General features: G+C 44.7%; 1 protein-coding gene across 4 annotated transcripts in view; it reads right to left on the reverse strand.

Moving 5' to 3' along the window:
- hmg20b (high mobility group 20B) overlaps positions 1 to 16795 on the reverse strand; it is a 36739-nt gene that overhangs the window by 5451 nt on the left and 14493 nt on the right. For all 4 annotated transcript variants that reach the window (XM_070859801.1, XM_070859805.1, XM_070859804.1 and 1 more), the window contains 4 exons: positions 14536 to 14573; positions 13256 to 13334; positions 11278 to 11493; positions 2249 to 2381 (listed from right to left, as the gene is read on the reverse strand). In XM_070859801.1, the coding sequence (XP_070715902.1) occupies positions 2249 to 2381; positions 11278 to 11493; positions 13256 to 13334; positions 14536 to 14573 (466 nt within the window). The remainder of the gene's footprint in view (positions 1 to 2248; positions 2382 to 11277; positions 11494 to 13255; positions 13335 to 14535; positions 14574 to 16795) is intronic.

Below are 16795 nucleotides of genomic sequence, written 5' to 3' on the forward strand. Positions count from 1 at the left end.
CATGAAAAAAAATCACTTCAGATAGGAGCTTCCTTTTAAATTGACAATGTACTGGAATATCAAATTAAAATGAAAAGATAGAATACAGAAATGTTACAAGTCTAAACAAATCAAGGAAATGCATTTGCCAGAGTCAGTCAATTCTAAAAACTTACTATAAAACAAAGATGAAATCTCTTAACTCAATTTTGCCTTCAAGTTGTTCTACATCAGCATTTTTTCTTAAGAAAGGTAGAGCTCCTCCCCCATTTTCTCTAACCAAGCTGACAGCGGTCTCTCTCAAATCAGGCCAATCTTCAATTCAGGAGAGGAAGAAATTTCAATTTCTCTTCACTGACAATCCAGTATTACTTCTTGGTTGAATCAGGAGGAACACACTAGAAGTCCAAAAAGATAACTTGATCTCCCCCTCCAGATGACTAATAAAACTCAAATTCATCCAAAATACAAAGCCTAAATGTAAAGGTTGGTTAGGAGTTTTTTCACCCACCAATGTTCTCCTCCAATCTTCCTCCTGAAAGCATCAACTCCTTGCTGACTCCACAGGCACTCAGTCAAATACCATTCTTATGTGAGCTCACAGAATGAATGTTAGCATGCTATTCAACCACAGGGGCCATCACATAAGAACATAGAAATAGAAGCAGGAGGCGGCCTTTTGGCCTCTCGAGCCTGCTCTACCATTCAATAAAATCATGGCTGATCTGATCATGGACTCGGCTCCACTTCCCTGCCCGCTCCCCATAACCCTTCATTCTCTTATCACTCAAAAATCTGTCTCTCTCCGCCTTAAATATATTCAATGACCCAGTCGCCACAGCTCTCTGGGGCAGAAAATTCCATAGATTTACAACCCTCAAGAGAAGAAATTCCTCCCAATCTCAGTTTTAAATGGGCAGCCCCTTATTCTAAGACTATGTCCCCTAGTTTTAGTTTCCCCACGAGTGGAAATATCCTCTATGCACCCTCCTTGTCCATTATCTTGCATGTTTCAATAAGATCACCTCTCATTCTTCTGAACTCCAATGTACATAGGCCCAACCTATCCTCTTAAGTCAACCCCCTCATCTCCAGCTGAGCCCATTCCTATCCTCACCCAACATCCACACAGGCAACAGTCTAGCTGGTGTTGTTGTAAGGGGATAAAGTATTGTCACCAAAATGGAAGTAGACAGACAGATGGTCACTAAAGTGGATACTGAAGGTAGTGAATTGATCAGACACATAAAATGGTCCAGATTAAAAGGGCTTATCAGTATTAGGAGGTTGTGAGGAGTCGGGAGGTCCTCTACCTCAAGCTACGGATTGTAATATATCGCCTATATGTAAAACTCGCTTATGTATGTAAAGCTCACTTATAAAACTCGCTTACAAATGGGATTTTGGAGAAAGGCTAAGAAGCAAAGCTTGATGGTAAATGAACTATCAACTGTGTTGAACTTTAGTACAGACTGATAGAAAATGGAAACTTACATACAACACCCACCAAGAGAGAGTAAGCTGTCTGGAAACATAGATTGTAGCAGCAACTGCATTCATGGGAACGAGATAGTTTTGGCTGGAGCTCTTGGGAATTGGCTGATAAGAAACCAGGCGCATAGCAACCCTGGGAAACAAGGTTAACCAACATGTCATGAGGAACTGAGGCAAAGTTGACACTGTAGGTCAATACATTCCAGAAGGTTGACATGTGATGGGAGATGGACAGGTTGGGAAACCACTCAGCAGCCAGTCTGATAAGGGTCTACAAATCAATGAAGCTCCGCTGATAAACTATAGGCCAATCGGTGGTCATAGAAGTTTTGTAGGAGGGTCACACACCTCGAAAAACTGTATAACTGTATATGTAGAAATCCTTGTATTTCGAAGGTTCATTCCTGAACTCTTCCCCTGCATGCTTGAATAAAGACCGGTTGAACCGAGGTTTCGTCTGAGTGATTCCGTGGTCGCCATACGGGTGGGTGTCGACTCCTTATATCAGGGAGTCCACCTTGAAGAGAAGTCTTCTTTTTACCCCAACATTGTTATATAGCAATAAGGAATGGGAACCATAGCCAATCTTCCCATGGCTATCCTAGGGGTGAGGTCAATCATAGTGTCCTACCATCAGCCTGATGGGAGATGAATTAATTCCGCAAAGACCAGAAGTCAAATCTAGCTGTCAGCCAAGCCCTATGTTGCTTAAGATTGGAATTCAAAACAAAAAGTAGTTTCCCTCCATTTATCAAAATTATTCACCAAAACTTACCTATCTAACTGACTGATGATCTCCTGCACTCTTCCAACTAGTTTCTCATATTCTATGGGGCTGCTCCCGATGATGTTGTGAAGTTTGGCCATGTATGTATCAAGTGTTCCTTCTGTTGGTGTCTCTCCAGTGCCTAATTACCAAAAGAAATGAGACAATATTGGATGCTGTAGTCTGGGGAGGAAAACAAGAACAAACAGATCCTTGGGCAGTTAGCCATCATTCTCTGCTGGCACAGAATTTTTTTTTTTAAACAAGGTCTTCTGCCCCACCCGAAGAGACGTCGGCAGCCCAGCATCGGCTGCTTGTGGGCCCCGCCCAAAGTCCTCGGCGGGGCCCGGCTTCTTCGTCGTCTTTTCTCTCTCCCCCATCATCTTCTCTTCCCCCCCCATCATCTTCTCTTCTCCACCCCCCCCATCATCTTCTCCTCTCCACCCCCTCCCCCATCATCTTCTCTTCACCCCCTCCCCCATCATCTTCTCCTCTCCACCCCCTCCCCCATCATCTTCTCTTCTCCTCCCCCCCCCCATCATCTTCTCCTCTCCACCCCCTCCCCCATCATCTTCTCTTCTCCTCCCCCCATCATCTTCTCTTCTCCACCCCCCCCCATCATCTTCTCCTCTCCACCCCCTCCCCCATCATCTTCTCTTCTCCTCCCCCCATCATCTTCTCTTCTCCCCCCCCCATCATCTTCTCTTCTCCCCCCCCCCCATCATCTTCTCTTCTCCCCCCCAATCATCATCATCTTCTCTTCTCTTCCCCCCCCCCCCCCATCATCTTCTCCTCTCCACCCCCTCCCCAATCATCTTCTCTTCCCCCATCATCTTCTCTTCTCCTCCCCCATCATCTTCTCTTCCCCCCCCCCCCCCCACATCATCTTCTCCTCCTTTCCACCCCGCCCCCCATCTTCTCCCTGGTGCTGCAGTAGGTGAGTAGAAATAATTTTTTATTTGAGTGATTTTTAATTTTTAGTTTATTTGGATTGATTTATTGGTTTATTTATTGATTTATTTATCATTTATTATTGATGATGGCTCTTTATTTGTAAAAGTGAAGTGTTTAATGTTTGTGAACCCCTCTCCCCCCCCCCCCCCGCACCTTTCGTTCCATACGCTTGCAAGAGAAATTTGGCATTAGGGGTGTCAAAGATGGTGGCAACAGCATTAGCAACAGAAGGAAAGGAAGGGGATGGGGACCTCCGTGCCGCCCCCTTGACATGTTACACGTGCCATCAGGGCGGACACACTAGCAAAGAATGCCCACGAAAAGGATGCCAGAAAGGGGATGTTTAGGTGCTATAATTGCAATAAACCGGGACACATGGCAAGAAACTGCCGAACACAGAAAGGGGGGAGGCGGGGAAGGGCCCCCAGCAAACCGGGAAACAAACTGGGACGCCCATTACCCGCGAGGAACTGGTGAAGATCCTCCAGCAAAAGGTATTGCCCCCGCCGGAGCCACCCTCTAACGACGAGCTCCTCAACCTGCTCAAACTGGCTAGTGGTGGCCGCTAGGGGTTACCGGCCCCCGATGGACGGTTGGAACGGCCAACGCTAGATTCCGGTATGTTTATTAGTGCGGTGTTAGGGGGCCGGCAGTGCAACATGCTAGTAGACACGGGAGCGTCGGTATCCATAACCAACCTAGACCTCCCCCTTACCCAGACCACGGACAATATTCAGGGAATGGGGGATGGGGGGGGATTTTAAAAAGCAACACTGAGTGAAGTAGTACCTCTAGAGATACAGGGCATAATGATACCCACCCAATTCTGGTGCTGCCCTAACCCAGAAGGCACCATACTAGGGATAGACACTTTGAGGGAAGTAGGGGCACCCAGCGGAATCGGATTATATGGGGAGGGAAACATCAAACCGAACAGAAGTTCGATTGCCTGGGACATCCGCAACAGCGAGTGGCAAGGATAGTCCCAATACAGCCCGAATGGGAAACAAAGGGAGTGTGGGGCAGTGTCTGCCGACTATACCCGACACTGTGGGCACGGCACAAACAGGATTGTGGGCTGGCCCGGATGAACCCGGTCAATGTTCCCAGGCTGGAGCATAAGGCCCATAAACAATACCCCTTAAAACCCGAGGCTGATGCAGCAGTCCACCAAATAGTCCAAGAGTTAGATGCGCAAGGGGTGGTGAAGCCAGTAACAGCCACCACTAATTCACCGGTGTGGCCTGTGAAGAAACCCGACGGGACTTATAGGTTCACCGTTGATTATACCGCCCTGAACAAAGTCACCCCAAGGGAATACCCGATTGTGTTCAACGGCCTGAACCCAGAATATAAAATCTTCACGGTACTTGACATAGCAAACGGGTTCTGGGCCATACCTCTAGAGGAGGAGTCACAGAAGAAGTTTGCCTTCACTATAAAGGGGAGACAATATACGTGGACAAGGGTGCCCCAGGGTTTTCACAATAGCCCGGGAATATTTCACCGGGCATTATCAGGGATCTTGGAACCCCTGGATGTAGGCGGAGGAAGCACTACAGTACGTGGACGATATTCTTATCGCCTCAGGTACTGAGGCACAACACCTGATGGCCCTAACGACAGTACTAGGGGCCTTACAGCGCTCAGGGTTGAAGGCTAACCCTAGGAAAGCCCAGCTCGGAAGAAGGGAGGTTACATACTCGGGATAAGTAGTATCCCAAGGGAACAGGCAGATGCCCGCTGATAGGAAGGAGGCTATTAGAACTATGCCTAGACCAGGGACAGTGAGAGGGGTTCGACAGATATTGGGGCTATTTAATTATTGCCGGAACTTTATCCCAGAATATGCAGAAATGGCCCACCCAATACAAGATCTAGTGAAAGGAGGTAAACCATCCCAGGAGCCTGTAGACTGGGGCCGCCCCCAGGAGGCGGCATTCACACAGCTTAAACATGCCCTTATGAGCACACCCGCCTTGGGGTTGCCGGATCAGAATAGGCCCTTCCACCTGTACATATACAATAGTGAGACCCACTACAATGCAGTGGTAACCCAGGAACACGGGGATAGACAAAGACCCGTCGCATACTACTCCACGAAACAAGGAGCAGTGGCCGCGGGCCTATCTCGATGTGTCGCAGCCCTTGATTGTGCGGCCTGGGCCGTGAGGGCTAACGAGCCTATCATAATGACCGGGCAGATTATCCTGCATACACCACATACCCTTGTGGAACTGCTTAACACTGGGAGACTAAGGACGATATCAGATGCACGACGTGTCAATTGGGAAGCAATGCTTTTGCCCCCAAATGGCGCCTTGACTATCATAAAGGATAGCGGGAATAATCCCGCAGGCTGGATAATCACCGAAGGCAAGGAGCACCAGTGTGACCCCACGGGAAGCGAGGAAGAAGGGAGCCACATTAGGGGAAACCCCGCTCGAAAGGGCAGATATGGATCTTTATGTGGATGGATCCCGTCGATATGTAAACAGACAGGGTGGGCAGTCGTGGACAACAATGGGCAAGACAGGGGAAAGGGTGCCCTAGAGGGAAATCTATCAGCTCAGGTAGCAGCATTGGTAGCCCTTACCCAGGCATTTTTCCCAGCAGCAGGAAAAAGGGTCAACATATACACAGATAGTCGGTACGCCTTCGGAGTGGTGCACGACTACATGACTGCTTGGAGGAGGCGGGGATACGTGACTTCGGGAGGAAGAGATAGTCAAGGGATTGGTAGAAGCTTCCCTCCTCCCTCAGGAATGTGCTGTAATAAAAATTAAAGCGTACTCAAAAATCACAGACAGCCATCAGCAGGGAAATGCCTGGGCAGACGAAGCTGCCAGACAGGCAGCTGAAGCAGACAGGACCCCGATTGGCTCATGTGTCACCCAAACAGAAGAAATAAACATACTCAAGGTACAGGGAGAATCCACCCCGCAAGAAATAAAAGGATGGGAACAGAACGGAGCAAGAAAGGGGGCGGATGGAGTGTGGAGGAGAGATGACAACATATTGGCCCCGGAATGTCTCTGACAGAATCTATTGGGTCTCTACCATGGGTACACCCACACTGGTAGGACTGGCATGATAAACTCCATGTCACGATGTTGGTGGTGGGAAGGAATGGGGAGAGACGTAGAAAACTATTGTAGGAGGTGTATAACCTGCGCAAAATACAACCCGGGAAAAAAGATAAAAGTCTGACTGGGACACCAACCCCGCCCAAAGGGACCCTAGGAAGCCCTACAAATAGATTTTACCGGGCCACTGCCCAGCCAGAGGGAAAAATGTACTGCCTGGTAGTAATAGATCAATTTACAAAGTGGGTAGAAGCCTTTGCTACCAAGAATTGCACCGCCGATACAGTGGCTAAAATCCTGGCTGGGGAAATAATACCCAGGTGGGGGATGCCACTGCAGTTGGACTCAGATCAAGGTACGCATTTTACAGGGAAAATCATGAAACAAGCCTGTGCCCTGCTAGGGATTAAACAAAAATTCCACATCCTGTACCATCCGGAATCGTCCGAATTAGTAGAGCGGATGAATAGGACCCTAAAAACTGCATTGGCCAAGGCAATCGAGGAGACCGGGAAGGGGTGGGTGGAGTTACTTCCACGAATCCTAATGAAATTAAGAGCCACCCCGAGCCGAACCACCGGACTGACCCCCTTTGAGCTAATGACAGGCAGAGCTATGAGATTGCCAGAAGTATTAGTATCTGGGAGTGAGGACGTAGAACTCTACAAGGACAAGATACGGAGGTTCGTCATGGAGCTATGTAAACAGCTGCATGGATTACGAGCGCAAGCTAGGGACCAACAAGCCATTAAAGATTTAGAAAGTGATACGAAGGAACAAAGGGTTCAGGTACCCACCATAGGGAGCCAGGTCATGGTGAGGTTGAATCCCGAGAGACCCGGACTCTCACCAAAATGGACCGGTCCCCACCAAGTGATCATGATCAGCGACACATGCGCTTGCATAGATATGGGGGGTATTGGTAGATGGAAGCACTGGACCCAGTTGAAACGATTTGGATCTTAACCGACCGGTGAACACCGGAAACGTTGTGTTTTACAGGATCCTATTCCTCCTTGGAGCCGGGACGTCATCCGACGAAGGAAGCTACAGACCCCAAGGCCTATACTATAGAACATCTGAAACTATTAACTGTGATTCGAGAGCCTTCGTGGTGGTAGCCGGTACAACTGTAGATTTAAATTGTAGCATTGGACTAACTGGCATAACTCAATTCAACACGGATGTCAATCGACATTGGGGGTGGACCAATAACCAATGCATAACAGTAATAGTAAACGAGACCGCAGTGCTAGAGAAGATACGGGGAAGTTTTACTCACAGGGAGGCGGCACAAATAAGGTGCACGCCTGTCTTTGCCCAATTCTCAGGGAGACCTCAACCAGGGGATACCAGGTGGAGAATATGCCCGGCCTCCCCGTGTGTGGGTACAGATCAGTGGTGTTGGGACATTCGAGTCTGGAATAGATCCACCATCGTTGCTTCAACAACCACTCTGGGAACTACAACTCTTTATAGTACCACCACACATCTCCCTCCCACGTGCCCGTTCATAAAGACGGGAGTCACAGGGGGATTAGTAATAAGGAAATCTAAGAAGAAAATACATTTTGGGGTGCGGCAACGGCTACTTACGGTGGTCCTAAACCTAACGGATATCATCCTTCCTAGCTTCTGTGGGAATGAGACTGTAAGTCTGTACCAGAATCTGACTCAGAGAATCCTTGAAGGCCCGGAATCCACAACCATGAGATTCAATACCAGAAAAGGGATAGAACGAGGTCGAACGAAGAGGGATATACTGGAAATGCTGGGCACGGGTTACGCTGCGGGCCTTGCAACAGTGAATACCATAGACCTGTATGCAATAAACGATAGGGTCAATACCTCGACACAAATCTTGAGGGGTGTGCTGGGGAGGGACATGGATAACCAAGTCCTACAAGCGCGGTTGGGAGATGGCGCGGAAGGGGAACTATTGCAGGTGGCCCATACCTTGCAGAAACATGCCAAGACAATAAATTTGATCCACGCAATGGGGAACGATATAAGTAAACGATTACAAGCTGAGATAGTTTGCTTCGGGTATGGGGCCTGGATATTAAGTGAGGTACAACATAATTTGGAACAACTCCAAAATGGGGACATACCAGATTGAATCCCAAACAGTATACTTAACAATTGGACTCGAGATAAAAAAGTGAATAACACATGCAAGGTACGAAGGAATAGTCACGCATGGGTGCCAAAATTCAGATGTATTACTGGGCGAGTGAATATGATTGGATTTGTGTTGTCCATACCACAGTATGATGTAACAAAGGGAGACTCCTTATACCAGATTGATAATATCGGTGAAGTGAGAAACCAAACTCGGTTGCGTTACCATCAGCCTGCCAGATGGGCGATTAAAGTTAACAATAGTACCAGAGGCATTGCCATAACCGACTGTTATAAAAATAACCAAGTGGTTTTATGTCGAGGTACGCCACGAATGACGAATGCGGATTCCACCAGATAAACGAATGTATGCTGAGTATCACTCCTCTTGAACACGACCTGGAGACCATCGCTGCCCCGCAAGAGAACGAAGAGTGGTGCGTGAGCACGGTGGCAGCCAACCTAACCATTAAGACCAGGGGAGGAGTCACCCCGTGTCCTCATTAGTCCTAACTTCTGCTTCAGACCGAAGGGAGAAATAGACATAGACGGATATCATATTCATTCTGAGGCAACGGAAATCATCCACGGAACAATCACGGATACCCTCCGAGAAGGGTACGAAGAGGCGGTATGGGAACCGCAAGGCAAACAGATACCGGAATTAAATGAGGAACAATTAGGTCTGGTGCAAGGAATCCAAAATCAAAGACGACAGTATATCCGGCTGATGGAAGAAATAGACAATTTACAGAGAGACACTAATGCAATGCTGGCTGATCAGCCCTGGTACTCAAAGCTGTGGGACATTGGACTTAATATTCAAATTCACCCATGGATAAGAATAATATCACACGTACTTGTAGTAATACAGGGCCTTGTTCTGTTGGTCATGATTGGATTAACATGTGCACGAATAAAACAGGCCAAACGACACATCAGGGCACGCACTATGATTAAGGCCATAAGGGATGAAAATTTAAGCAGTCCTACTGGAAGGACTTACCTTATTTAACTCTGTGGGAAGGTTTCAGGAGGTCCCGAAGCTTGGGAGATGGCCACCCAGGTGAACGAACCTATCTGGAACAGGGAGATAGTTGTCTGGAATTATGGCGAGCTTGGCGTATAGCCAAGGGCCAAAAGGGAGGGGAATTGTAAGAGAAATTTGGCATTAGGAGTACCAGCGGGACAAGGGTTAAAGTGCTGGTTCCTGCATAAGGAGGTAAAGGCTTCTCTTCTCACGCCTTGTATCTCTTCTCACGCCTTGTACATTCCAGCTCCAAGGCTCCAGAAGGTTTGGGATACCAGATAGTATTCCAACATGGAATGTCAATAGGAGAGAACCTAAACAGACCGCTGATAAGGCAGTGAGAAGAGACCAGAAAGAGACTTCATGGCACCAAAGGAAATGTATAACAAATCCCAACATAATGATACCATTCTGGGAACGGTCTAAGATGGTCATGAGATCATGGCCTGTCAGTCAGAGCTCATGACCTGTCAATCCGGAGTAGTACTGATAAGATAGTCCAATTAGAGAAGTAGCGCTGATAAGGTAGTCCAATTAGAGATCTAGGGAAGTCTTGTCCAGGAACAGAGGGGTTTTTGAAATGTATAAAAGTTGTATGATTGTGCTGTTCGGGAAACATCCCCACTTACAGGTGGCCGTGATGCGGGTTGTTCCCGGACGTTCATAATAAAGATCGTTATACTTTGCCATCTGTCTCTGTCTGCTAACTTTCGAGTATCGCTACATGGGCTGGGGCGAGCGTCGACCCTCTATATCTATAGTGGGCCCGCTCATGGGAAAAGCAGCCTTCCCTCTCTCCTCCAACACGCTTGATTTCCAAGTGTAGGCAAGGTTTTTCTGAGCGTACAAAAATCTACACTTACTCCATTGTAAGTTAGATTGGAGTAAGTTTTCGCTGCCTAAACTTGCAATACAGGCGTAAGTGGCTAGACACGCCCTCTTTTGAAAAAAAAAATCTGTTCTAAAATGAAACTGTTCTAGCTCATTAGAACTGGAGCAAACTAAAGGCCGAGAATTGCAATTTCTAAGATACTCCATTCCAAACTAGTTGCTCCAAAAAAATAGGAGCAACTCAGGCCGAAACTTCATCCCTTTATGTGATCCTGTTACAATAGTTTATACAGCAGGCATTTAGGCAACTTTAATGACATTTTAAAAGTTTATCATGGTGGAATACAGTATCCAATTTAATCAGTATTAGAATATCAAAGCTGGTGGTATTATTGTTCAATGGCAAAAAAAATTTGACGTGCAGTCCCATTATCCACAGTATCATCTAAAAGCTCCACATGTTTCTGCTTAAATAACTGTCAAAGAGGCACTGCAGTACATAGGAGTACCCATTAGGTGACACACAGCAGTAGGATGTGGGTTCAAAATCATGATCCAGATGCCAACTTTCACTTCTAGCCACATCACTGTAGGGAAACTCCAAGCAGAGGCCAGGTACTTCTTCAAAGATAAAGAAAAACTGGAAGAGAGTGGTGACCAAGCTGAACCCGTACACCTTTGAAACAGAGTCAGAACGCCACTGACGGAGGTCTGAAAATGGATAACCTGTCTGCCTTCACTTGGAACAGGACTATGATAACTAGGGAAGACATAAACGCAGGAGGGAGCAATGACAAGAATCCAAACTGTTCCACACCCACTCCCCCCAGATCAGTACAATACGATGGTGGAACAGCCAATCTTGAGAATGTTGGACCAGAGAAAAGTTAAAACAAGGAAAATAAAACACAAAAATGCAATCCCAACTACTCAGAATGGCCTGATGGTTATTCCTAAGAAATTGGTTAGATGTTTCAATTACAATTTCATTTTAAACTTTTTCCCCCATTTCTCACCTGGAATGGGAACGGAAGCAAAGCTGGCAGTCAGGGCCTGGCGTACAGCTTGTAGCTGATGCTGCAGCGTCAGTGTTTGTCTCTCTTCTAGTGCCAGCTCCTGCTCTAGTTTCTCTTTGGCATTATTCATACTCTCTATGTGTTTTTGTAAGATAACATTCTGCTCTTCAAATTCCACATTTGACTTCCTTAATTTTCGCAGTTCGGATTCACGAGCTTAAAGAAAAACAAAAACTCAATTAGATTTACATTTCAGACTCCATAAGAAAAAGGTGATTCCTTTCCTTCTTCACCAAACACACTTTATCAACAAGATCAAGTTAATGATAGTCAGAGCATGGTTCCCTCAACATTTTAGAACATAAGAAATAGGAGCAGGAGTAGGCCATATGGCCCCTCGAGCCTGCTCCGTCATTCAATAAGATCATAGCTGATCTATTTTGCCTAAATAGAACAGAATATATTCATTGCAAACATTTAATTTATATTCAGTTTATCAAAGATTAATGCAATGTGGCAACACAACACAGTGCCTCTGCTTTCTAACACTCTTACACCAGCGTGATCAGTCCATTTTCAGAGCAATCAATGGTGGATGTGATTTTTTTTTCTCGGTTCTGATGAGATTTTACGGTTTGAAAAATTAAGCAAAACTCAAAACCAAAGCATGCCACAAATATTCAATCTAAAAACAGACCAGTCATACAGATATCAATGATTGGAAGCAAACATGCTCTATGGACAGCCCTCTGGTCCAAATCATCCCAATGGCAAAGTAGATAGTTCATGCTGCTCTACAAAGAGCCCTGGAAAGAGAATACCAAAAAGATGGGAAAACACAACATACATAACTAGCATAAATCTAGGGAAAAATACTTGCTACTCATCTTCCCCGTCACCAACATAAAGCTACCATACAACTGCATACAGTATATTCTGATGAATATCCTATCCCGCTCACTCCTTGGGGATTTACATCTTTACTTCCTCCAGCTGTTCTAGAGACAAGTTGAAGAGACTGGTGAAATTAGGTACCAGAGTCACTAATTATTTTAATGTAATTACACAATTTATTTCCTTGTGAGGGTGAACTATCACCATACAGCTGTTTTAAATGCAACTTTACTACAGTTACCACTTCATGTCAAAATAATTAAAGACTTTTAACTAAACAAGGGCCCAGTAAAAGGCTAAAATAATCAAAGTGAACAGATGAATATCTATCACGGGCCTTGGTAGCTTACATTACCTTATCAGTCAGGATTACTTATTTTAATTGCTACATTTACTTAATGTAAAGCTACTGAGAAAAAACTGTTTTATTTCCTAATTTGTTGCTCTCCTGAATTGAAGAAGCTGACTTCTGCCAGCGTATGGTTCCACTGGCCCCTGAAGCCATCCAGTAGCTCAATCAATTGGCCATTTTTCAGATTCATTAGTATGGAGAGTAAATTTTGGCATGCTATTTGAGTGAGGGAAACACAATCCTGTCCTCATCCAATATACACAAATTGGGCACTTTTATATTAAAAAAATGTACTTTTCACTCATTTCCATTTATATTCTCCGATTTTATATTCTTGGTGGAATAAGTTTCACTATAATCATTTAATATTAATATACCTCAATCAGGACCCCCCTTAAAACTACTTTGTCTAAAGTGTGCTGCTTAAATTATATTTTGAATAACCCAATGTTTTGCTTTAATTATTTTGTTTTGTAGACTATTCCAAACTTTTATCACTGTCACTAAGTTTTTCAGTGGCCAAGAGTGGGAACTGTGATGATTTCTGCCTTTCCTTCCCAGGAGATGCTGTATTACCTGATCACCACAGCAGAGATTGAGCAACTAGATCAAACACCAAACCTGGGATCATCTTGGTCTGCATGCCCCTGTATTGCATCTATCCACTGAGTAAAAGTGTTTTTAATGTCCAAAAGGAGTAAACAGCACAAAGGTCAATTAGTATCAAAATACCTTTGGTTTGGTCAAGGAACTCTTCTGTAAAAATTGGCGTGTCAAACATAGAAATCCTGTCTGGTGCGTCATCAGTGGTCTGAATTACAAAACATGGACACACGAAACATTTCTAAAAACTGTTTTATTAATAATCGTCATGCCTCTATAACACTACACAGAACGTAGTTCTACTATACCAATGCAGTATGGCATTTAGTTTAAATTAGAAATGCATGTAAAAGTATTGGTAAAGATTAGATATTTGTAACTTTTTAAAAATTCATTCTTGGAATATGGGTGTTGATGGCAAGACTGGCATTTATTGGCCATCTCCACTGCCCCGAGAAGGTGATGGTGGGCCGCCTTCTTGAACCGCTGCAATCCCTGTGTAGTGGTTTGATACAACGGAGTGGCTTGCTAGGCCACTTCAGAGGGAAGTTAAGAGTTACATATAGGCCAGAGTTGTAAAGAACGGCAGGTTTCCTTGCCTAAAAGACATCAGCGAACCAGTTGGGTTTTTACTAAAATATATTAGCTTTTTAAAAAAAATATAAACTGAATTCAAATTCTCAAGCTGCCATGGAGGGATTTGAACTCATTCTCTGGATTATTAGGCCAGACCTCTGGATTACTAGAAAAAGAAACACATTCTAAAACAACATTTTAATTTCACTGTAATTCATTAGTATGAACTAAGCCAGAAGTCTTAAATCCATTCAATATTGTATGAGATACTCACACCCCGGTCTCTTCAAATAAATTAGCAAATCAGCAGTTAAGAATCTGGGTGATATCTTTAGGAGCTCCAAAATTTCAGGGACTGTCCTGTGTACAAGACTGCTAATTAAAACCAAATCCACAGATCACAGTCTCTATCAATTGGAGATTTTTTGACCCATCAATCTGCCAGTGGTGGTGGGCAAATTCTAAACAAGATGCAATCATCGTTCTTCTAAAGATCACTGAAGTCAGAGGAAGTAATCAGGATGTCACCCAAGGAATGCAATCATCACATCTAAGACAGTTAGAAACAGATTTAATAGTTTATCTGTGCGGAAAGGAAGCTTTACTTGTGGTTATTTACCTCACTTAGGAGTAATATTAACAGTCTTCTGCCCCCCAAGTTTTAAAAGAATTAAAAAATAATAAAACTATCCCGTGTCACATTATGAGACGAGATCTTTCTTGTATAGGGAATGAATCGTGTATTCTCCATACCAATTGGACAGGACTGTTATGAAAACTTAAATTAACACAATTTTGCAATGTTACATTTTATCAACATTTTCATAGCTCACCTTAGGGACTGGTCCATTAACCCCTGACCACAATTCTTCTAAAATTACAAAGTAAAAGTATGTTAGTTTTCTTCTAGTACAAAACCTACATAACAACTTGCATTTATCTAGCACCTTTAAAGTAGTAAAACATCCCAAAGTACTTCACAGGAGTGACTGTCAAACATAATTTGACACCGAGCCATTTAAGGAAATATTAGGATAGATGACCAAAAGCTTGGCAAAAGAGTGTGTTAAATAAAGGAGAGAGAAATTATTCCAGAGTTAAAAGAAAAAGTAAGAAAGACATGGATTTATATAGCGGGCGTCTCAAAGCGCTTTAGAGTAGTCATTGCTGTAATGTAGGAAACGCAGCCAATTTGCACACAAGCAAGCTCCCACAAACAGCAATGTGATAACGACCAAGTAATCTGTTTTTTGGTTATGTTGATTGAGGGATAAATATTGGCCAGGACACAGGATAACTCCCCTGCTCTTCTTCAAAATAGTGCCATGGGATTTTTTACGTCTACTTGAGAGAGCAGGCGGGGCCTCGGTTTAACGTCTCATCCGAAAGGCGGCACCTCCGAGGGAGCTTTGCACTGGAGTGTCAGCCTAGATTTTTTTGTGCTCAAGTCCCACTCCAGGGATTTGAATGCATAACCTTCTAACGCAGAGGTGAGAGTGCTACCCACTGAGCCACAGCTGACACTTAGGGCCTTGACATTTGAAGGCACGTTCCACAATGGTGGAACGAAGAAAATCGGAGATGTGCAAGAGGCTAGAATGGGAGAAGCGCAGATATCAGAGGATTGTAGGGCTGGAGCGGGTTACAGAGATAGGTGGAGGTGCAGCCATGGAGGGATTGTAGGGCTGGAGCGGGTTACAGAGATAGGTAGAGGGGTGGCCATGGAGGGATTGTAGGGCTGGAGCGGGTTACAGAGATAGGTAAAGGTGAGGTCATGGAGGGATTGTAGGGCTGGAGCGGGTTACAGAGATAGGTAGAGGTGCGGCCATGGAGGGATTATAGGGCTGGAGTGGGTTACAGAGATAGGTAGAGGTGCGGCCATGGAGGGATTTGAAAAAAGAATGAGAATTATTTTAATTGAGGCGTTGCCAGACCAAGAGTCAATGTAGGTCAGTGAGCACAGGGTGTGTGCAAATGAGATTTGGTGCAAGTTAGGTTACGTGCAGCAGAATTTTGGATGAGCTCAGGTTTATGGAGGGTAAAGGATAACCACAATTATACCAATCAATATTAAAAAAATTACACCACATTACAACCACCTCATCAATTCAGCCTAACTAACTTTTCTCCTTCAGCCTTGACTCCTCAGCCCACCTAACTGTTTACAATTATCCCATGAGAAATGCATGTAAAAATATTGGCGCTTGCAGTTTAGTCTGTCCAACATTGTCTCTTAGCACCACAGCTTATTTTGCAGAAAATAGCTAATACAGAATTGAAGTTAATGTAAAAACTATTCAGTAATATTCTATTGTAACTCACTCCCCACAGCCAAAACCTACTACTCTAGGAACATCTTATAGGGAAAGGATCCACTTCTCCATAACTAACTGCCTCTTCAATCCTTTTCCTCACTACTCCACTCACTCCTTCAACACCAAATGTGAAGAGCTTAAGGAATTATTCATCTCTACATTAGAGGCCATCCATGCAGTCACCTTTCCTTCCTCTCCATGCTCCCAACCCTCCCGTAGTCTCCCACTCACTGTAGCCCTGCTCCCCATAATCCTCCTCCGAATCCTGTTCATCTCTTCCATGACACTTGCCTCATGCTCCCATTCAAATTCTGACTACTCAGCTACCCGCGTCTCCCTCCCCTGCCCAGCTCCCATGCTTATTGACATTGTAAATAGTTCCCTTTCCTCAGGCACCATCCCATTCCTTTGCAAAATCACAGTCATCATCCTGCCTCAAAAAAACCTCACCCTCAATCCATCCGTTCTAACTACTGCGAGTTCTAATCTCCCTTTCCTGTGCAAGTACCTCTAACGCATCGTAACCTCCCAGCCACATGCCCATCTCTGCCAAAACATCCAAGTTTCAATCCCTTCAATCTGGCTACTGCCCTTCAAATAGCACTGACTGCCATCAATTACATTCTCGGTGACTGTGATTGCAGTTGGAGTACAATGAGTGCAAAAGGACAATGAAATGGCAGAAATTACAAAATTTTGAATATTGACAGCAGCTTATCTTTGTACAACAGGAGCATTCAAAAGGAGAGAAGGAGCAAGTACACATTGTTATTTAAAT

Source organism: Pristiophorus japonicus, chromosome 18 (genome assembly GCF_044704955.1).
Source record: "Pristiophorus japonicus isolate sPriJap1 chromosome 18, sPriJap1.hap1, whole genome shotgun sequence".
NCBI classification, from domain to species: Eukaryota; Metazoa; Chordata; class Chondrichthyes; family Pristiophoridae; genus Pristiophorus; species Pristiophorus japonicus.